Here is a 22,351-nt window from a genome sequence, read left to right as displayed (position 1 = left end):
TGTAGCTAAGCTGGGATTCGAATCCGGGCACCAGGACTCTCCCAGCGCTCTTTACGCCACCTGCCATCTAGTTTATTCTGGGGCCACTATACTGATGTCTCTCACACGTCTGCAGCACCTGGAATAATCTGACCCCCAGGTTTCTGGTTTTGGTGACGCCAGAGACAGGGTAGAGGACTCGGTCGAAGGGCGGGACTTCAGGTCGGGAGGAGGTACCCGGGAACGGGGGGCGGAGCCGCGCAGATGCCCCCGCCCCACAGGCTGCCGGGAGTCCGCCCCGAGCAGCGCTTCGCGTCCCCCGGCTCCGCCCCCTCCTGTCTGTGTCTGCGCCGGCCGCTACCAGATAAAGTTGTTGTTCTACCAACATGGCGGCGCCCATAGTGACTGTCCGGGCCGTGTTCCCCTAAAAGTGGAAACAGAGGCGTGAGGAGCCGCAGGCCAAAGCCTGTGAGCAGGTAAACCCCCAGCCCGGGGCACAGCGGGACGAGAGACTTCTCGAGTGGAGACCTCTGCCCCCGGATCGGGAGGTTCCAGCTTGCTGGGGGCAGGAAGGGAAGGTGCGGTGTGGGTTAAGGTGGTCCCGGAGCCGTGCAATTTCTGACCGGGAAGTCTCTGAGATCCGGGTCTTTAGACTCGTGGAGCCACGGACCCTGATGATAGCTCTGGACCTTTTCCCATTCCCAGAAGAATGCATACGTACACGTAGTTTTGTACTTAAGTTCCCCTGTTCCTGCTCCCCTGCCCCAATTCATCCCTGGATCTTTGCTTCCCAGGACTGGCAGGTTTGAACTCAGTTAAAGGCCATCCGGTGCATTTTTGTGGCCCAAAGGTCCTTGCCACTGCATTAAGGCTCGAAAGCCCTCAGAGATCTTGTGGGTCTACCTCCTCGTCCTAGAAAGAAGAAGAGGTTCCCGACAGGAAATAATTTGCCTTAGGTCCCGCAGGGAATTAGTCTTTGTAAAAGCCAAGATGTGTATTTTTTTGTTACAAAATTTGTTTTCTTTAAGGTGCACTTTCCCTGGTCCATTCTTGTGCATTTTCTTTTGGGCGCACACAAATGCCCCCATGTGCTTCTTCCATGCTTCTGTTTCTTTGCCTGTCTCCTACTCTTCCTGTAGGTTTCTCTGCCCATATATGATTGTCATTTCGGGTCCAGTTCTCAGGCCTGTCCCGTTCTGACCACATCTCGATGCCTCCATCATTCTCAGAAAACTTAACCTTAAGCCCCAAGTGAGGGTGAGGTCAGGACTGACCCTAAAGAGGAGTGGAGTAATGGGGACTGATGCTTTGGAAAGATGTGGAAGACAAGATAAGATTCCAAGCATCTAGGCAAGGAACTGGATGAGATAGAGCTAAGGCAGAAAAGGGCCAAGTTGATTCTAAATACAAGACATGAGCCACACCTTTCACGTTGATGGAGTGGTCAGAGGTCTCTAATAAAATGGCTGTTTCTTTTGTCAGGAAGAGGCACTGCCCATCAGCGCTTTGGTGGTGGAGTGGCCAAGAGCAGGGCCTGGAAAGTAAAGGAAGGGAACAGGGCTTAGCATCAGGAAGTTCTGTAGTATATCGTCGAGGCAAATTGAACAAACCTTTAGAATTTCTAAAAGAAAGCGAGTTTTATTCAAGGCCAAGTTAGGACAGCTGCTGGGGTACACAGTCTTCACAAAGAAGAGAGTGCTCTGTGAAGGAACATTCGGTGTCGGGTTGTGTACACTTTTTTACATAAAAAGTTACAAATCCTTAGACAAAGGACATTTCAGAACGTTGCAGACCTTATCTTAAGCTTCTAGTATATGCAAGGCTGTATGACTTTAATCTTATGGGAACCAGGGAGGTTTTCTCCTTTTTTTTTTTTTTTTAAATCTTTATGTTTGAAATGCTTCTTTTTGGTCATTTCATAAGTGAAGCAGTTCTACAGTGCGTGCTCCGGCAGAAATAGAGCCCATACTTTGAGGTTTTGCCGAATCATTTTCACCTTGGTAAATGTTGAAGTATAGCTTCCCGGGAGCTCAGGAGCAGGGCCCACAAACATTAAAAGTTGAAAATTTCCTGTATTTTTTCAATATCATAGCCCTGAGTACACCATATGCTGTGTCCCCTGAGTCTTGGGGATCCCCTGACTTTGGGTGTGAACTTTCCTTAAAGAGTCTTGACACGTTATTACCACATTGCTCCCAGAAGGGTGGAATCCATTTACGGTCTCAGCAGCAGGGTAAAAAAAATGCCCGTTTTGCATTTAACGGGCTTTTGCCAATCTGTTAAGCAAAATATTTCATTGTTGTTTTAATTTGCATCCTTTGATTAATTCTAAAGTTGATCTTTTTCATGTATTTATTAGACATTTGTATTTCTCTTTCCGTTTTTCCTTTGCCCATTTTTTTTTTTTAATAATGATTTTTTATTATATTATGTTAGTCACCATACAGTACATCCCCGGTTTTCGATGTAAGGCTCGATGATTCATTAGTTGTGTATAACACCCAGTGCACCATGCAATACGTGCCCTCCTTACTACCCATCACTGGTCTATCCCATTCCCCCACCCCTCTCCCCTCTGAGGCCCTCAGTTTGTTTCTCATAGTCCATAGTCTCTCATGTTTCATTCCCCCTTCTGATTACCCCCCCTTTCTTTATCCCTTTCTTCCCCTACTGATCATTCTAGTTCTTATGTTCCATAGATGAGAGAAATCATATGATAGTTGTCTTTCTCTGCTTGACTTATTTCACTAAGCATTATCTCCTCCAGTGCCGTCCATGTTGTAGCAAATGTTGAGAACTCGTTCTTTCTGATTGCTGAGTAATATTCCATTGTATATATGGACCACAACTTCTTAATCCAGTCATCTGTTCCTTTGCCCATTTTTTAAATTGGGTTTTAATGTTTTTCTTTTCATATGGAAACTCTTTATAGAGTAGGGTAACCTTTTGTTATTGCCATTTTGGCAAAGACTTTGTCTCAGTTTATTGCTTACTTTCTCATTTTGTTCACGGTGTTTTTGATATCCAGGCATTTTACACCTTTAGAGTCAGATTTATTAATAGTTTGTGAATGCTTCCATTGCTTTATGCTCAGGACAGAACATCTTGCACCTTGCAAAAATATATTAAATATTCATATTTTTGTCTTGTTTTATGATACTTAAAAAATTCTTTAATCTGTATGGGATTTGCACTGGTTTATGGTTTGAGGTGGGGCTCTAATTTGAATATTTTCCCATTCATTAAATAATCTCTCACTTTCTAATCTACTTGTGCTTTTTTCTTTATGAACTTTAAGTTCTTTAAATGCCCAGATCAGTTTCAGGATTCTCTAGTCTATACCATTGGTTTACGTAAAGGCGAGATTGTCGGTGAGCCACGTATTATGTAAACATATTAGAAAGCTTATTCTCGTTGGGTAGACGGGGAGAGTTGTATGTGTTGTTTACGGTTTATATAAATTGTAAAATAGGAGTAAGTTACAGAGACAGGATTAGAATCTTCAGTGAAAGAATGATCTCCCTTCATATTGCTCATTTGGTCATCTGTCTGCACTCTTTGGGATTTCATTTGTCACAACAGCTCACAAGCCTTGAAAGCAAAAACTAGTGAGACTGTGGTTCAGCTTAATTTGTATTTTTATAGTTTCATTGTTTCCTATTGTTTCTGTTGGGAGGGAATAGTCCAGAACCGTCTCCTTATGTGTTCTTAGGGAATGAGGTCCTGAAGAGAAATGTCAGGCATCTGTGCCCTCTGCTAATTGAGCAGTCTTTGGCTTGTAAAGATAGGGAAATGCTGACTTTGCAAGGGAATAAACTCATAAACTCCATGACTCCTGTGGATAGTTCTAATTATGGAGAAACCCAACCCTTAAAAATAAATGTCATTGCCTCCAGTGTACAAAGTGTCTATATAGTAGGTTGGTCCTATGGGCTTGTGGATAGTCAACCGTTTTCCTATAGTTCACCCTAATATCTATAGTCACATCCACATATTTTAGAATAGCCAAGCCCAGTGGATAGGGAGGTTTTTGTTTTTTGGGTTTTGTGGGTTTCTTTCTTTCTTTCTTTCTTTTTTTGGTCTTTCTGTTTCCACCCCCAAGGAAGCAAGAGGTGTTAAATACAGCGAGACAGTGAGACTTGGTATATCAAGAACTTCGGCAGACCATCTTGTAAAATGCCAACACTGTGGGGCCGTTTTCTGTGAGTGTGAAACCCGCTTGTGTGAGCTTATAGGAAACTCTCTGGGCAGCTTCCGTGACCCCGTACCTGTGTGAAAACAGGCCAAACACAAGTAGCTATGGAGAAACTTTTTTTTTTTTTAAAGATTTTATTTATTTATTCGACAGAGAGAGACAGCCAGCGAGAGAGGGAACACAAGCAGGGGGAGTGGGAGAGGAAGAAGCAGGCTCATAGCAGAGGAGCCTGATGTGGGACTCGATCCCGTAACGCCGGGATCACGCCCTGAGCTGAAGGCAGACGCTTAACCGCTGTGCCACCCAGGCGCCCCAGCTACAGAGAAACTTTTGAGAGAATCAGACAATGAACCCCAGCTTCAAGTGCCAGCTTCTTCCTTTACTTCTCTCTTGGCTTTACATCTGTTTCTTCACTATAGCGCTTCTCGCATGGTCTTATGTAAGAAGGCAGAAAGGTTAGGCTCCTTCGTCATAAATCTTAAATATTTGACAAACTGTCACCTCAACCTTTTAGACTATGATGAGATATGAAACTTGCTTCCGTGAGGTCATTTTTTGGAATTCACCTTTGGAGGAAACCAGTGAAACATTCAAGTTGAGTGTTGAATGGCAGCCGGATGTCCTGGTGGACCCCATCCTGTGGATTGTATTCCAGAAGCATCGTGGCACTCACCACTGTCATACATGTGTATTTATTTGTTTGTATTCTTTACCTGCTTTTCTTTACTAGTATGTAAGTGCCACGGAAGAAGCGACTTTGCTTTTTGTTCACTGCTGTATCCCCAGTGCCTCGAACAGTGTGTGGACCCATTGGCACTCCATAAATATTTGGTGAATGAAGAATTAAATGAATAATCAGTCTTATAAATAATAGTTATTTCTTGGCTCAGCTTATGAGTGTATGGAACTTACAATATGTATGAAAAATGCTAGTAGTCACGCCAAGTCTCCGGATCTCCGGGAAGGCAGGTGTTCATATGCCTTCTGACAATAGAGCCTCGGGCCAGGCCAACATGTGCTTGGAGCTCCTCTGAAGCCTGGATGATGTGACGGGTAGCCTGCTGGTGGGCTGGGTCTATGGGGAAGGGGGACTGAGAGCCTGTGGCAGGGGGCTGGCCCAGCTGGTGGTGTCCATTTGTTCCTGTGGGAGTTTTGTGTCTTTGGCACTTGGGAACACTGAGTGCCTTTATAGTTTCCATTAAAGAGTTTGTGTTTAGCTCAGTTGAAGTTTTCCTGGTGTCATTTTCAGGGAAGGAAGTCATCAAAAGGATAAGAAGAAAGCATGCGAGTGTTCAGGGAACCCCAGACTGATCGGGAGGACAAACTCACGAGAGGGTTCTGGGCAGCTCCTAAGCGTGCTTTCTGCCCTCTTTTTTCAGGATCTTCCCAACTTCTGCAGCATGGCTTCTGCTTGGCGGAGACTGGGCTTTTGTGTCTCTTTTCTGAAAAGCCAGTTAGATGGTGGGCCAGGTATCATCAGCAGGGGAAGGCGAGTGATTCCGGGATGTGCCAGAAGTATTTACAGTGCCACGGGAGAGTGGACGAAAGAGTACACACTGCAGACAAGAAAGGATGTCGAGAAATGGTGGCATCACCGAATAAAAGAACAGGCCTCCAAAATTTCAGAAGCCGATGTGAGTATTCTGAGGGGTTTTGAGAGGGTAGAGAAGAGGGGCTAAGGACTTGGACTCCAGGGTCAGCTTGCCCAAGTTCAAGTAAGTTATTCAGGGTGTGACCTTGAACTGAATGATTGACTCTGTGCTTCAGTTTTCTTATCTGCTACGGACAGTGCTAATAGTAGTGCCCCCTGCTTCCTTGGGTGCTTGCGAGGGGTAAATGAGATCAGACAAGGATAGTGCTTAGAAGGGTTTCAGTGTGGTGCCACACTGGGCATTCTGGAGCAGCTTTTACTGGGGAGCCTCATCAGGACAGGAAACCATAGCGGGGGTTGTGTCCTTCATGGTCCATGACATGGTGGGGCAGCACACAGGGATCCAGCAGGGTCAGATTGGAAGTCCAGGAGTGGACACCTGGACCCCTCACCTGTGGAACTTTGAATCTGCATATTCTAAGAAGCAGCTGCCTCCCCGCTGGCATAGGCCTTGGCCTCCAACCTGGTTCTGCCATCTCAGCATCGTGGTTTGGGAGGTACGAGCCCTCCCCTGGTGTGATCTGGGTCTGGAATCCCACCTGGCAGCGGCAGCTGTGTGAGTTAGTGACCCCTTGACTTCTGCTCTGGATGCTTCAGCTCAGCACTCTACTTCTAATGATCTTAAGTATTTGGTTGTACCCAGTTTCCATGGGGCGCCATATTGGGGGCTGGCTCCTATGGGAATCCAGCCTGTCGGGGATTAGTCTTGGTTGTGGTAGCCCTTACCCCTTGATATGGGTCAAAATAACAAATGGGAGATGTGGTTTGTGACATGAAACAGTTGAATCTGATCAGAGCCAAGTGCTATAAGATAGTTTACTCTTAAATTCTACCATCCCTTTGTAATAGTTGCCAAATAAGACAGACCTTCGACATTTAATTAAAGAGATGAGGCCAAAGGCAAGCAGTTGAGTAAATAATAACTGCACGAGACTGCTTTTCCGTGGACTGGCCATTTCCCATCTCCCGATTCTCGCTCTGTTCAGACTCATTCCTTCCATGAGATCGATCACTGTGAATAATGCTGGTGGCAGTTATTTGTATTAAAAGGAAGAGGATGTTTTTGGGGAAATTTGTGAGAAAGAAAATCTGGTCTTGAGAGAGGTGTGATGGATAACAAGTGGAATGATAAAAAGGAAGGTTGGAATAGGGTGCATGACTGTGTAATGAAAGCCTGACTTCTGCCTCAGCAGGACGCGAAGGGCCTTCATGTCAACCTGACCAGACTCAGGTAACCGAACGTATTTTGGAAACAAACTAGGGAGCAGTTTAATTCTGAATGAGGAGAGTAAAATTAGCATTTCTTCTTTTTTCTTTTTGGTTTATATTATAACTTCATGGCCTCCACGCATTTTAAAGTTGTATTTTGCTGATTCTTGTGGCATCTCATTCTTCTTAAGTATATGGGTTTTTTTTGTTTTTTAACAATTAAATGGATCAAGGGGCACCTGGATGGCTCAGTCAGTTGGGCCTCTGGCTCTTGGTTTGGCTCAGGCCATGATCTCAGGGTCGTGGGATCGAGACTCGCGTGGGGCTCTGTGCTCAGTGTGGAGTCTTCCTGGGAGTCTCTCTCTCCCTCTGCCCACACGCCCCCCCCCCCGTTCATGTGGGTGCACATGTGTGCGCACATGTGTGCGCTCTCTCACTCTCTCAATAAATAAATAAGTAGATAAAATCTTAAAAAAAAATTAAATGGATCAACATAAACTGTGTATCAGTAATTGGGGAAGCAGCTGCAGGGATATCGGGGGTGGTCCCCTGGGGCATCCTCTTAGGGTCTGTACTGGGGCATGGTGAGGTAGAGAAGGTGCCACGTGGCCGGTCTGGAGCCACGGCGGTACCGTGGGCTCGGCCTCAAGACCTCAGTGTGATGGCCGCCATATCACGTAACCTCTTCGGTCCTCAGATTCTTTAAACTGTTCGTCTCACAGAATTGTTTTGAGAATCGAATGAGAAAACGTGGCCCAACACATTTTTACGAATGGAAATGTTACATTAATAAAAGATCCAAGAGGATCAGAATGTGTGGTATCTTTGTCAGGAACTAAGAATACAACTGGATATCGGGATTTTGAAGCATTTATCATTGACTTCACTCCGGTATTAGGTCTATTTAAAATCCACCCAGATGGGTTTCCAGGAGTTGAATGTCTTGCCGTGATCACCATAATCATCATTATTAAAAGAAGTTCCACTGAATGAGCATTTGAGTATCTTTCCATCTATTACTTCATTTAATCCTGAAATAACCCTGGGGATTTTTTGGGGGTAAGAAAACAGAGGCTCAGAGGGAGATTTGGTAATTTATTGGGATATGTACCTGGGACCTTCTGTTGCCTCACCTTTCTTTGATTTAGATTCTGAGCCCAGAAAGGCAGAGGAATTTGCCCAAGGTCTCGCAGCTAGTGGCAAGGCTGGGGGGCAGAACTAGGGCCCCGGGCTCCTTCTGTCTGCCCCTTCCAGGCTCTGCGATTGCTTTGGAACGTGATCTGTAAAGAGGCAAAAGTTAACCTTTCTCCTGACGTCAGAAGCTGGCAAAAATAACAGGTCCCACTTATAAAAACCATCCTCTTCCCATCACTTACCGTCTTAATTTCTTTTAAAGGCTTACATTCTTATAGTTTTATATAATTATGAAAATTTCCCCTTCAGTCAGATTCCTGCTCAGTTTTACCATAAACTCCCATAATTCCTTCTTGCCATCCCCAGAGGACGGAACTCATTTCATTATCACGGAGGAAAATGACTTCATTCACACAGAAATGCAAAAGGCAGGGACACGAAGCAAGCCGAATACCTTTTCTGCAATAAACAAAAATAGTCATGAATATTAAAGACTTTTGCCAGCGGTGCTTTTCTGCATATCTTCTGTAAGCTCCATTTTGGAGTTTGGCTTAGTTAGTATGTAATGAATCACTCAGTTGTGCTATACGTTAAATCTCTGTTGGACAGACCTCCCAAAAAGAGATAGTCATGAAGAAGTTGTATGTGGAAGATGTTTGGGGTAAGAGCAATTGTTAAATAAACATAATATTAAAAAAAATAGATATGTCACTACAACGAAAACAAGGCAATTATAATAAAAGAAAAATGGGCTTAATGTAAAAACTTAAAATGAAAAACGAGAAATGTGGGGCGCCTGGGTGGCTCAGTCGTTAAGCGTCTGCCTTCGGCCCAGGGTGTGATCCCAGGGTCCTGGGATCGAGCCCCGCATCGGGTTCCCTGCTCCGCTGGGAGCCTGCTTCTTCCTCTCCCACTCCCCCTGCTTGTGTTCCCTCTCTCGCTGGCTGTGTCTCTCTCTGTCAATAAATAAATAAAATCTTAAAAAAAAAAAGAAAAAAACAAGAAATGGTTTATATCAGGGATTTTATTGATTTTTTTTTTTCAGATCCTCAAGAGCTCTGTAATAGCTCTTTTCCCACGTCCCTAAAAATGCCCCAAGAAAAGGCAATAGACCTCATTCATTGCAAGAAGGAGTAAGGTTCAAACGGAGTGGACAGTTTGCTTGCTTCTGATTCCGCGTTGAGTGACAGAGTAAGGTCTTGCGCCTCCTTTGAGGGACTAGTTCACAAGTTGAGACGATTATCTGTCATTGTCCTTCTTAAAGACAGCAAGTCGTGAGTCCCCATGGACTCCACACCTCAGGGCCTGTCCGTCTGCTGAGGTTTTCCTAAGGGTTGTGGGTCTGCACTTTCCAGTTAGTGCGTGATCTGCGTGCTGCTTTCCATCCATTTATGTAAATCAGTTGCCGTTCTCACTGGAGCATCACGTGCTTTTCCGGTTTGTGTATTATCCAGACTCCTGTGTATTCCCTTTTCCCTTTTCCTTTAGTCAGCTCGACTTAACCACCTGCTGGTAATTTCTAGAGGTTAGGCAGTACAGAGAAAATTCTGGTTGATTTTGCCACATGCTAGTGGCCCCGTGAAAGGTTCGCTTAACTTCTTTGCTGAAGGAAGTTTAATAAAGCAAGGGGTCAGATGAGATTTGGAAAGAATCTGGCTTCTGGTGTCTTCCGCTCCCCTGATTATAGTTGGCCGTGTCGATGATCAGTCATGCAAATACTTAGCAAAAAATATGTCACCCCCCCCCGCCCCCGCATACACAAAGGAATGGTCACGAATATTCTGTTTCGCTTTTGTTTTCATTACTTTTGGAGAAGCAAAACGTGAAAGAACTCTAGCAAGGCTGCAGGAAGGGAGTAAGGGCAGAGAGAGAAGAACAGAAGGTGGAAATACATGAGAGGGGTAATATCAGAAGGTCCCGACCCTCAGAGACCAAACAACAGCAGTTACCTCTTCTGCCTTTCTTCAGAGAGCCCTGCATGAGAGGATTTAAGGCTGGGGAATGCCTCTGTCACCTGGACAGGATTTGTGTAGCTGGGGAAAAAATGCCCTTTGGTCATAAGTGCTCCGTGGGCCCGGGTATTAAACTTCTGCTGGAGGTAGGGGTGGGATGAAGTGATGTGGGGCAGGGGGAGCGGGGAGAGGGAGATGATTAAAACATAGCCCTTGCCCTTGAACCACAGACCCCTAATTAGGAGTCAATTAAATGACTACCACGACTCCTTCGGAGCCTTATCTCCTTGGGTGGTGCACGGACCCAAAGTCAGCCGTCCAGGAAGGACTCCCTGCCCTGGGTTCATTCCGTTTGGCTGCAGGTACTGTTTTTCTGTGTCTTGTCATGCAGCTGCGTTTTTGGCAGCTGGAAGCTTCTCTAACCCTAGTGTGAGGCTGTCTGTAGATCGCCCGTGGGAAACGACAACCTTCTCGCCTCTTTGGCTGTGATTTTCTCATTATTCTCCCATTTCAGCTTTGTCTGTTGAAAGATAAGCTCACAATACAGCCGAGAAACCCAGGACCCAGGCTGGTGCCTCGGGGTCCTGCTCTTCCTGCTAAATCCAAGTCCGAACACAGCTACAGGGGATTTAGAGATGTCACGTCTGTGTGGTTCAACTATCGTGTCCTTGAATTATACGGATATTCGTTAGAGCTTCATTTGGAAAAACATCGAGTTCTTTAAGACCTAGATAGAAACTGTCTTAAAAGAGAAGCTTTTAAAAGAGGGGGAAAAAAAGATTAAAAATATATATGTGGGTAATTAGCACTTCGAGGTTGTTTGGCATTCTTTTGGACATTCTTCAGCTTCAACCAGGACTTTGAATTTTGGTTTTTGACATTTTTATCGGTTTACATTGTGGGAGCCGCTTTTTTTTTTTTTTTAAAGATTTTATTTATTTATTTGAGAGAGAGAGTGAGTGAGAGAGCACGAGAAAGGGGAGGGTCAGAGGGAGAAGCAGACTCCTCGCTGAGCAGGGAGCCTGACACGGGACTCGATCCTAGGACCCCGGGATCGTGACCTGAGCCAAAGGCAGTTGCTTAACCAACTGAGCCACCTAGGTGCCTTTTGTTTTTTTTTTTTAAAGGGAACTTCAGAAAATGTTAAACTATTACCTCGAGTACAGCGCCAATATTTTATGTGCGTGTAGGGTCCCAGTAAATGCTCAAGAAATGCTCATTGTCATTCTTTGTCAATTCTTTCCCAGAAATCAAAGCCCAAGTTTTACATACTGTCCATGTTCCCTTATCCTTCCGGCAAGTTGCACATGGGCCACGTGCGTGTGTACACCATCAGCGACACCATTGCACGGTTCCAGAAGATGCGAGGGATGCAGGTAAGGAAAGATGGCTGCTGGAACAGCCCCCTCCCTTTCCGCCCCACCTAGGGCAGCAAGAATGTCATTAACCTGGTCAAGACAAATGAAGAGAACCGATTTTAGTTAAAATTAGGACAGCTTTGACGATAAACACGAAAAGCCCAGTGTTTCTTTTTATGAGTTAGAAGACCTAATAAAGCGTCTGGATTAATGGAAGGGGGAGGGGCGCCGTGTGTTCGATGTTGTGCTAGGGATGGAGGTGGGGTGGGGGTGGCGTCAACTGTAGCTGCAGATGTTGGTAACACGGGCCATCTTCCCAGGACGAGTTCACAGTCTGGTGGGGATAAAACACATAATAGGTAGTCATCGTGTAGGGGAATGAGTCCAATAGAACAGATAGGGATCAAATGCCGTGAGGAGGAGGTGGGGCCACAAGAGATTTTTCTCTTTCTGTTTGATATTTTCTGTATCCTTTTGTGAGGATGGATTATTTTATGATGGAAAAATTAACATTTTCAACAGGAAAGAAATATCTGGAGAGTAACAATTCTGGGGCATTTGGAAAAGGCTCCACTAAGAGAGAGCGTCTGACATGGGTCTTGATGGCTGAGGTGAAATTTACCAAAACAGGAAGAGAAAGGCCCTTCCTTGGCCGTTGTGGGTCAGTCCCCTTCACGCCATTGCCAGTTACCCCAAAGCTTACTCTGTACTCTTTAGCAGTGTATCATCTGTAAAATGGGGTGGGAATGATCACAGTACTGTCTCTAAACACTTACAGAGAGGCGGGATTGAGAACACGGACCACTGAACAAGATGGCCGGGACTCGAATGCCAGCTCTTAACACGTACTAGCTATGTGACCTTTGACTAGTTACTTAACCTCTCTAAGGCCTAGTTTTCCCTCTTCTGTAAAATGGGGATAAAGCAGCACCTGCCCACTGGCCTGTTACAAGGATCAAGGAGGACGGCTGTGAAGCGTGTAGCACATACCTGGCACGTGGTATGTAACCAGTAAATATTAGCACTCACCAGCGGCTGGCTGGGGCCTGTTCACAACAGCTCCTGAGAGCCCACTGTGCACATCTGTCCAACTCTGTGTTTGTCAGTCACCCCAGGAGCTTGAAATCCAGCCATGGCAGGAGTATTTACACCACGGACATCAGCAAATGCTACAACTTTGGGCTTTTTCCTCCAGAGAGGCAATCGTTAACGCAGTCACTGGCACTCCCACCAGCTGTTCCTGTTGTTATTAACCTGCTGGGTTAATGACATCTGCCACCTCCTAGTTCTTTGTGAAGATTTTCTTGTAGAGACGTACGTGCATCTGTTTTCACAATTGGTTTGAAAATTTATGCTGAGCTGACATTGGCAAGAAGTATTCCTAAAAAGGAAGGCAAATGATAATGGCTCCTTGTCACTTGAAGAGTTAATAACTTTATACTACCAAACGCAGAGATGGTGTTCTACTTTAATAGTCAAAGGTATTTGTCTTCCTGGTTTATGTCGGATGTTATTTTCCCCAGACGCTGCTTTCCATCATTGCTGAGGTGTTTATTAGAAAGAGACGGTGCAGAGTGAATTGGCTCTTTGCCTAAAGTATAATTCTTTGTCCTACTGTGATTCTTCGGCTAGATTTCTCTTACGGGTTTTTACTTACGCCAACTTATTTTGGACAATTAGTGAGTGCAGGCAAATTGCTGAAGATGAAGCTTTTATAGCAAAATTGTACATTTATGAGAGGGTGCAGGTGGTTGAGGGGGTGTAGGTGGGATTCTGATTCCCCTGGATGGGACGAGATGTTCCAGAGGAAGCTCAAGGCGGAGTTCCAGGCCCAAGAGACAAAACGGAGGGCGCCTGGGTGGCTCAGTCGTTAAGCGTCTGCCTTCGGCTCAGGGCGTGATCCTGGGGTCCTGGGATCGAGCCCCACATCGGGCTCCTTGCTCCACTGGGAGCCTGCTTCTTCCTCTCCCACAACCCCTGCTTGTCTTCCCTCTCTTGCTGGCCGTCTCTCTCTCTCTGTTAAATAAAGAAATAAAATCTTTAAAAAAAAAAAAAAAAGACTTCTGTAGTAACTAAAGCCCAAGGTCAGGCTGGACCCAGCAGGGACACCCTGCACAAGTCATTTCGTGGCTCTGAATCCCCACTCTCCTCATCTTTAAAACAGGGCCAACAGTAATTCTTGCCTTATGGGATTGCTGTGCAGGTTAAATGAGATAGTACGTGCGTCTGGGACGATAATCCCTTAATAAGTGATAGCTCCAATTATTATTTACATTGATTTGATTTACTCTGGGAAGTCAGTCACTATCATTTAATAACCGAACCCCGCTCTCTTCAGCCTGGAGCTTATAGAGTCACCTCCTCAGAAGCAGCTCTACTGTAAAACATTGCCTGCAATTTCTATGACCTATCCTATGACTCGATGGGTGCCTAAAAGCACTCTTTGTTATTTGGTTTACAGTGGCTGAGTCTGTGCGGTCAACAGGCACCTAGGGTTCTCTTTGTTTCTAAGTTTCAGTTGTTCTTTTTAAGATGATGAGCTGTCGTTTTGGGGTATCCTCCAGGTTCTGCTGAAATTAATTTATTAATTTTCATAAGCCGTATGTAAGTCAGTTTCTCCCATCTGTAACTCCAAATTTGGTGAAAACTTGTCCAGCTATTTTTTACGCGATACAGCAAAAGAGAAACAGGAATCTCAATGTAATTGTCGATAACATAAAGCCTGTTGAGCTTGCCGTTGTTTTCAAATCCGTTCCCAGTGTCAGCACTGGTCCCAGAGATAGAGTGGGGTTGGATTCAGGTCAAGTTCAATGGTCCTCACTCTAAGAAGGAAGGAATATCTAATCTGGAGTAACAGCAGGGTCTGATGTGTGTATTCATTCATTCATTCATTCATTCATTCATTCTTGAGTATCAGCTTTATTCTGAACACTGGGATTTCTATAATATTAAATAGAAATATTGGAGTCTTAGGTCCAAAATCAGTCAGTAGGCCTAAGAAGAATTCAGCAAGCTTTGGCTTTTTCTAGAACTTGTTAATTTCTTGACTGGTTTGCTTTGTTCTTGAGTGGAGATACGTGAAATAATTCTGAGTTACATGAACAGTATGGGAAGTAAAAGGTGGAGTGAGTTGTGCGGTAGTTCTGCTCCCTTCAAGGCTACCAGTGACCTCTGTGGATGTGGCCCTGTCCTCATCTTTCTCAGCTTCAGCAACGTGAAATATGTAGACCATTTCCTCCTCCTTAAAACACTCTGCTCTCAGTGAGACCTCACTCTCCAGGCACTTCTGCATTTTGGCTTCTCCTTCCCAGTTTACTCCACAAACTTTCCCTGCCCCACTCCATCTTTGCATACTCTATCAGGCTGAGAAAGTTCCCCTTTATTCCTACTTTGCTGAGAGTTTTTATCATGAATGGGTGTTGATTTTCGTGACATGCCTTTTCTGCATCTATTGAGATGGAATAAAGTTTTTCTCTTTTATTCTGTTAATGTGATATATTTTGTTGATTGATTTAAAAATTTTTTTAAACCAACCTTGTGTTCCTGGGGCAAATTTCATTTGGTCATAATGTATTTTTCTTTCTTTCTTTTTTTTTTTTTTTTTAAAGATTTTATTTATTTATTCGACAGAGATAGAGACAGCCAGCGAGAGAGGGAACACAAGCAGGGGGAGTGGGAGAGGAAGAAGCAGGCTCATAGCGGGGGAGCCTGATGTGGGGCTCGATCCCAGAACGCTGGGATCACGCCCTGAGCCGAAGGCAGATGCTTAACCGCTGTGCCACCCAGGCGCCCCCCATAATGTATTTTTCTTAATGCATGAATTGCTGTATATAATTGGTTAAGCCCCTACATGCATGGGAGATACTGCTCTGAAATGTTCTTTTCTTTAACTTATTTGTCTGGTTTTGCAGTTAGGGTGATGCTGGTCTCGTAAAACAAACTAGAAGGTTTTCCCTTCCTATTTTCTGAAAGCACTGTGTATTATTGGTATTATTTCTTCCTTATTGTTTAATACCATTCACCAGTGTTGGTATCTGGGCCCGCCATTTTGTTTGTGGGAAGTTTTAAAATGACCGATTCTATCTCCTTAATGCTATTGGTCTGTTTAGAGCTTCTGTTTTCTTCTGTGTCACTTTTAAGTTGTGTTTTTCAAGGAATTTCTCTACCATACCTCCAGTTCTGTTCTGGACTGCCTTCTCTTTTTTTTCTCTGTCCACTTTAGTTTAAACAGGATACTTTAAAAAATTATGGAACACTTCTATTACTTAGGGATACATACACACTTATATGTAGTATTGTGTTTTTAATTTTATATCAGATACCTAATTTTTCACTTGGTATTTTGTATCAAGGATTATCCTGATTATGTCTCTAGAGTTATTTCAACCATTATAAGTACTTTATAATTATGACAGTAATTAATTATCCATTTTTGCATGGATAGAGTTTTAGGTTGTTTCAAATTTTTGCTCCAGTGAACGTCGCTGTACCTGACTGGTTAGCCTGTGGGAGAGGTGGCATTGCTAGGTCATAGAGTGTACATAGCTCAGCGTTACTACATCTTTCTGAATTGCTTTTCAAACTGTCAAGGCCAATTATTACTCCCACCAGCAATGAATGACGTTTGTAACTGCCCTACATCCTCGACAGCACTTAGGAACGTTAGACTTTTTAGTCTGTGCCAGTTTGTCATATGGGAAATCGCATCTACTTGTGTTTGTAATTTGCATTTTCCTGAGTACTATCCTAGTGAAGCTGAGATATTTTCATATGTTTGTTGCTTATTTACTTTTCTTCTTTTCTGTTTGCCTTGCTCACATTATTTGCCAAGTTCCTCTTGGGTTGCTTGTCTTTTTCGTATTGCTCTGTGGAATTCTTTATACAGTTTGGATTACTGATTCTCTGTTGGCTAAATGCAATGCAAATGTCTTCTCCCAGTCTGTGGTTCGTCCTTGCATTTTGTGAGCCCAGCCAGACCACAGATTGTAATTTGGGTTTGAGAACGGATGAGAATGATGATTCGGGAAGTTCAGGGCTGCTTTTACTTTGGATTCCTCTTAGAGCTGCAAATAAGCCGTCCGAAGGAGAGAAATGAGACAAGAGTGCAGGTGGATCATTGTGGCCCTTCGCGCTCTCACTCGTTCATGGAGACAGGCCTGAAAGCCATGACCATCACAGCTCTCTTGGGGAAGGCTAATTTCACAAAGAGCTGACCAGGCCACGGACACAGCACAGATTAGATGTGGACTTTATAAGTGGAGAGGCAGGCGGTTTGGGGGTGATGATCAGGAAATAGGGGCTTTAGTCAATGACAGTGGTGATACCTGCCCGACTGACCTCACAGGTTGTGGCGAGGTTCCTGTGAAGTGATCAATGAGAAAAATGGTAATGCAGTTTCCCTTTGGTATCTCGCAATTAATAGTAGCAGTAATAAGTTAGTCCTGATGTTTGGATGTTTAAGCAGGGGCCTCTTGAAGCCAGAGATCAATTATTCTCTTTCAAGAATCAGAAAGGGCTGTGCTGCCAATTGGCTTCTTCTTGAACTCATACAACGTCTAATGACCTATTTAAAGCCTAGCACATATGGTGCTTTTGTCATGTCTTTGTATGTTGTCTGCACAGGGGATTGGAAAATAACATGACCCATCTCCCACCCCGGCTGGTCTCCCTGGCACCCTCCCAGCCAGAAGCAGGGTGATGACAACATCAAGGTGCCCGGTCCCACTCACAGGGTTGGGCTCGGACTCATTTGTCTCAGGCCAGAAGCCTCTGCACACTGCCCAAGTCGGGTTTTCTGCTTGGGCCTTTTTGCTCTTCACTGCGGAGGAGGAGTAAATTGAGGCTCTGTGGCTGCTGCGTGATCATAACATGATTATCCCTAAATATCAGGAAGCAAAGGGAGTTCTTAGCAAGTGGATGATAATACATGTTTCATCAAGTTTCAGTCGGCCCGCCAGTCAACAAGTGTGTTTGAAGTGCCCAGAGGGTGCATAGCATGGCATTTAGTTTTCAAATTTTTGACCCTAGGCACCTTCTGAAAGTAGAGAGTGGATTTCCAGGGCTTATCCTCTCCGATGTCATTTGAAGGGAAGGATGAATTGCTGGTCCAGTGTCTTGATCAGAAACCGGCTGATTTATCTGTGTGTCACGTCTCTGCACCTTCCCAGGGGAGGTCTTCTGTTTTGGTCCTAGCTACTGTCGTTTGGGTTCTTTACTCTGAAGTATTCTCTTGATTTTGATCCCCGGTCTGTAATAACGGTGGGTTATTACACTTGCTAAACAAAATTAAATGTTGTGTTTCTCATTTCTCGGAAATAAAGCGTTGAATCTACTCCAGAGAAACCATCCCTCTCTCTGAAAATAGCAGTTTTTTGAGAGGCAGTAACCATGGTTGCTCTCCTTTAGAAGCTGCATTGGTTTCAACTCTAAAGTTTTGTTTTATGATGAAAGGAGAGAAAGCTGGTCATTCCTAGGGAATAGGTTGGCCCTTTTGTAGCAACAATTGTGCTGTTTCTCTTGCCATCAGGAAGGCAGACGACCAGCTGCCCCAGCTTCCTTCCCTTCTACCGGAAGAGTTTTCTTACCTCTGCTTGATCTTATGTCCTGTGTTGGAAGGAGAACGGTATCTTTGCCTGTTCTTTTTTTCCTTCTTAAAAATGTATTTTAAGATTGTACATAACATTCCATATTCCCCCCTTTAAAAAGAAAAAATACAACACAACATAGATAAGGCTGCAGTCCCCTCTGATCACCCCCTCCCTGACTAGGCCCTTCTGGGCAGTGATCCCTGGCACGTATCAGTGTGTATCCCTTCCGAGCCTTGTCTGCATGTTGTCATTTGTAACTGTGCTCTCTCCTGTATCCCTTTCTTCTCGTCTGCTTGCCATCCATCCTGCCTGCCAACCCTGAGACGCCCACGGCTCAGCTCAGGGGGCGGCAGAAGGCCCTGTCAGGGTGAGCCATGGGCACGTGACTCTGTCCCCACCAGAGGCTGGACTCGCCCCAGCTCCCAGGCCTCGCCTTCTGCCCAGCTCTGGTCTGACTTGCCAGGTCTCTGAACCCTGTGTTTGCCCCTCGTCCATAGCTGGCCCTGACTCCCCTTTGATATCTCCGATGGTGGTAGGTTTGCAGTCTTGCTGGTGTTCCCGGGCTGGCCCCTGGCCAGTTGGCTGTCAGCTCCACCCACTGTTTGCCTTGTACAGCAGAAGGACTGACCCCCGTAGACCACGTTTCCCAAGCCCTGGTGGTAGCTGGCCTTCAGCTGGTTTTGGACAAAAGAAATTCTGGCACGACTGGAGTGCAGGAGAAAAGGAGAAGCCAGAGAATTTCTCTCTCTCTGCCCTGGTCAGTGTCATCTTCAGGAATCCAGTTCTATCTGGGCAGACCCTCGTGTTTCAGTTTTTATACTTGATCTCGGCCTTGGAGCTGTGTTACCTCTGCTTCCCACTTGATTCCTTTGGTCTAGGGGCGGCGGTGGTATCCCGCTCTTCCGGATTTGGGGGTGGTTTTGCTGTCCACCTTAGCTTCTCACTCAGTCGTAAATACGTAGAGTGTTTGTTAGAAGAACAGCTGGAAATTACGGTTTTTCACACACTGGAAGTTTATGTTATAGATTTCCAAGTTAGAGCTACTAGCACTTTTTCTGGATTCCTTTCTGCAGAAAGCACTCATGTCCAAGAGGAGTTAACTCCTAGGGAATCGAGAGGGCTCGGGGGCCCTAGCATTAAAGGTTAAACCGAGTTACAGTGATAGAAAGAAGGGAGTAGGAATTTGAGAACGAAAAAAGAGTTTGGAGTTCCTTCCAGTGAATGTTTTGGACGGTCTTGGCCACAGGGAATCACAGGCAAGAAAGCAGGCATCCTGGACCTAGATCGAAGGTATTCAATGTGGGCTATGTGTAAGAGACCAAGAGGCGAAGGAGTCTGGCAAAGGAAGCACTTGACATGGTATCTTTTACATAAATGGGCTGTAAAAGTTTGACCAGCAGAGAGAACCGGAGAAATTGACAAGCCTTGGTATTTCATGATCCTGTTACAGGTCTTCACTTGGTTCCCCCTTGACAGTCGTGAATCCTCTCCTAGCACTACAGTGAGTTCTGCACTTGGTCCCTGGGTCTCTGGAAACCCAGGGTCTAGGAGTGATAGGACCCCTTTCCTGTTCCGTAGAAACTTGGCTCACGGGAACGTTTATTCCAGTGATCCCTCCCTTGGTGGAGAGAGCCGTTCTGCCTTCAAGATGCCAAAAGGCCTTCCCACAGTCTGTATTCCAGGGCAGGCATTTGCTTTTTTGTCGATTTTTGATAAGAATGGAATATTAAGAAGCTTTACAATTTTCTAACTTGATTTTTCATAGACAGCTTGGGTAACATGTGGGCTCAGAATATCCTTTCATGTGGATTTCATCTGAAAACAAAAATAGAAAAATATTACGTAAATCCAGACTGGTTTTCGTGACGGTCTCTGTATTGACTTTATTTAAAAATATGGACGGCGTCTAACAGAATGTTAATAGGCAGGAACGTTGAACCGGTGCCATTCTGGCAGCTCCCACAAAGAAACCAAGTGGTAATTAAGTTTTTCCCCCTTCTCCTGGAGCAGTTACACAACAGTTACATTTTTTCTGCCAGTGAAGCAGCCCTAGGAGAATTCAGGCACAGCTGGAAATTACACTCCCGTGTAGTCCATGGAAGTACCGCAGAACTTTCTAGTAATCCAGCACAAATCCCCGAAGTGGGATTTTATTTATTTATTTATTTATTTATTTATTTATTTATTTATTTATTTATTTATAGCTTTTGCAAATTAAAGGAAAATAGAGAAAAAAACTGTGAAGCTTAATAGTTTAATACAAGGGGATGTTTTTCATCTATGGCTTAAGTGATGCTGAAGAGAAAGCTGTATCCTAAAAGCTGTTTGTTTTACTCAGGATTCTTGGCCACCAGGAACTGCAGCCCAGCCCAGCCCAGCTTAAGCCAAGGGGGGAGGGGGTCGTTCGTGTTTATAGACCCCAGTGTAGCTCACAGAATGAAAGGTGGTGCTGCAGGAAACAAGCCCATGGACACTGGGGCCAGGTCCTGGCAGCATGTCAGTACCCCCAGTCTCGGTCCCCATGTCAGCTCTGTGTTCTCAGACACCTCCACCCGGCGGAAGGCGGGGGTCGCCTGGAGCCCTGGTCGGTCTCACGTCCTTGTTCCTGTGGGCCCAGGAGAAAGAAGTGAAGAGAGTGTGCTGTCGCTTCCCTGATCTTTGTGGCATCCCACCTCCACCCCCGACAGGCAACAGACAAGCCCAGAGAGGCGTTCAGGCCCGTGTAACCGGGGGTGGGGGGTGGGGGTGGGTTTTGTGATTGGCAGTCCCACAGCAGGGCTGTGTGAAGTTGGAGGAGGAGCAGGTCCCAGAAGGCGAGGGACGCGGTCCGGAAGGGTGACGCGTTTTGGGTCTGCCCCATTTAGCAAGAGGCAGAGAGACCTCGGGTCTGAAAGATCAGCTGGATTGGGTTGTGTCTAGTCGGGTTCCTCACGCTACAAAGAACAGATATACCCGGGGGCTGGGAGGATATGTTCTACAAAGCCATACACATGTGCAAATGTGCACACACACACACACACACACGTACATGTTTTGTACAGATGTCCCTGATGTGTTAAATGAAAAAAAAACATAGGTCATGACATAGAGTATCACAGGTTCTGTTTCCATAAAAATAAACCAGCCAGCTCTCCTCCGTATGTGTACCTATGTTTGCGTGTCTGTGCTTGAGTGAGAAGCAGGACGTGGAGGGCTACCGAGGCTGGTGTTATCAGTTAAGTCGGAGCGCTGAGAATGGGGGTCGGGACCAGGGGGAGAGGGTCGGCTTTGCTTTCATGTATCACAAATTATGTTGTTTCACTTGTTAAAGTAAGCTCATATTATGTTTGTACTTTGAGAAACATCCAGTAAAAGACATCTACCCTCTTCCAGCAGATTCAGGAGGGGTGCGGATGCAGGGCTGAACGAGGGACAGCTTGGGAGTCATGTCATCTTGGGCTGGAAATGCAGGCCCTCCCAGTAGGACATGGCAAAGCCGTCTCCCCGGGGCAGTAGCAGCTGGAGCACGCCACGGTGCCTTTTGTTCACCAGCTCTGTAACCCTTCTAGAAAGCAGATCTGAGTGGGTCAGACTCCCCACCACCTCTGACGTGGCCAGATGTCCGAGGCGGTGTGTCCTCGTCCAGGGCAGTGCGAGGTAGGGCTCTTCCCTCCCGGGACCCAGCTGGCTGCCTTCTCACGGACTACCCCCGCTTTGGCCAGCTGCGGCAGGAAGAGTGGGGCTCCCTTCAGGCGGAGCACCTGCTGTCAGTCATGACTTATGCAGGAAGGAACTGCTGGGCCCCTTTTATGGGAAAGAAGGCCAAGTACATGACCGGCCCTTTGAACCTCATGGTCCGTTCGGTTTGGTTAAGAACTTCCGATGTGTGGCACCAACGTGCTGCCGACAGTTGTCGTGAGTAACCCACGTTCAGGACGGGTGTGAGGTCACGGTGTCTCCCTACCTGGTGTCAGATGGCCACCGCGATACCTCTGGCCAGCGACACGGCTGAAGTGTTGCCGAGGGAACCAGTGATGTGCCATGTTGTGGGTGCTGCAGACCGGGGGTAGCAGATGACGGCCGCTGCCATGTAGCCGGCACCCCTGTGTCTCGGGTGCCCGGACCGGGCGCCATGCAGGGTGCGCCACGACATGGCACGTGGTCCTCGACAATGCAAGGTGGCTGCTTTCAGTCGCAAGTGAGAGTTGAGAGTCTGAGTCAGTGATGTGCCTCGGGTCCCACTGCTAGTAAGTGGCAGCCTTGGGTTTGGGCCTTTTCCCCTCAGACCACACAGCCTCCTGAAGAGC

At 45.8% G+C, this 22,351-nt stretch overlaps 1 protein-coding gene across 1 annotated transcript in view; it reads left to right on the top strand.

Moving 5' to 3' along the window:
• Window positions 1-299: 299 nt before the first annotated feature.
• The window catches only part of LARS2 (leucyl-tRNA synthetase 2, mitochondrial), a 144,732-nt gene continuing 122,680 nt past the window's right edge, over window positions 300-22,351 (top strand). Inside the window, exons 1-3 of the mRNA XM_008703901.2 lie at window positions 300-455; window positions 5,554-5,808; window positions 11,368-11,496. Of these exons, the coding sequence (XP_008702123.1) occupies window positions 5,575-5,808; window positions 11,368-11,496 (363 nt within the window). The 5' untranslated portion in view covers window positions 300-455; window positions 5,554-5,574. The remainder of the gene's footprint in view (window positions 456-5,553; window positions 5,809-11,367; window positions 11,497-22,351) is intronic.

Source organism: Ursus maritimus, unplaced genomic scaffold (genome assembly GCF_017311325.1).
Source record: "Ursus maritimus isolate PB19 unplaced genomic scaffold, ASM1731132v1 scaffold_14, whole genome shotgun sequence".
Classification (NCBI taxonomy): Eukaryota; Metazoa; Chordata; class Mammalia; order Carnivora; family Ursidae; genus Ursus; species Ursus maritimus.
The sequence above is the reverse complement of the archived record's forward strand: the minus strand, read 5'-3'. Positions and strand labels throughout refer to the sequence as shown.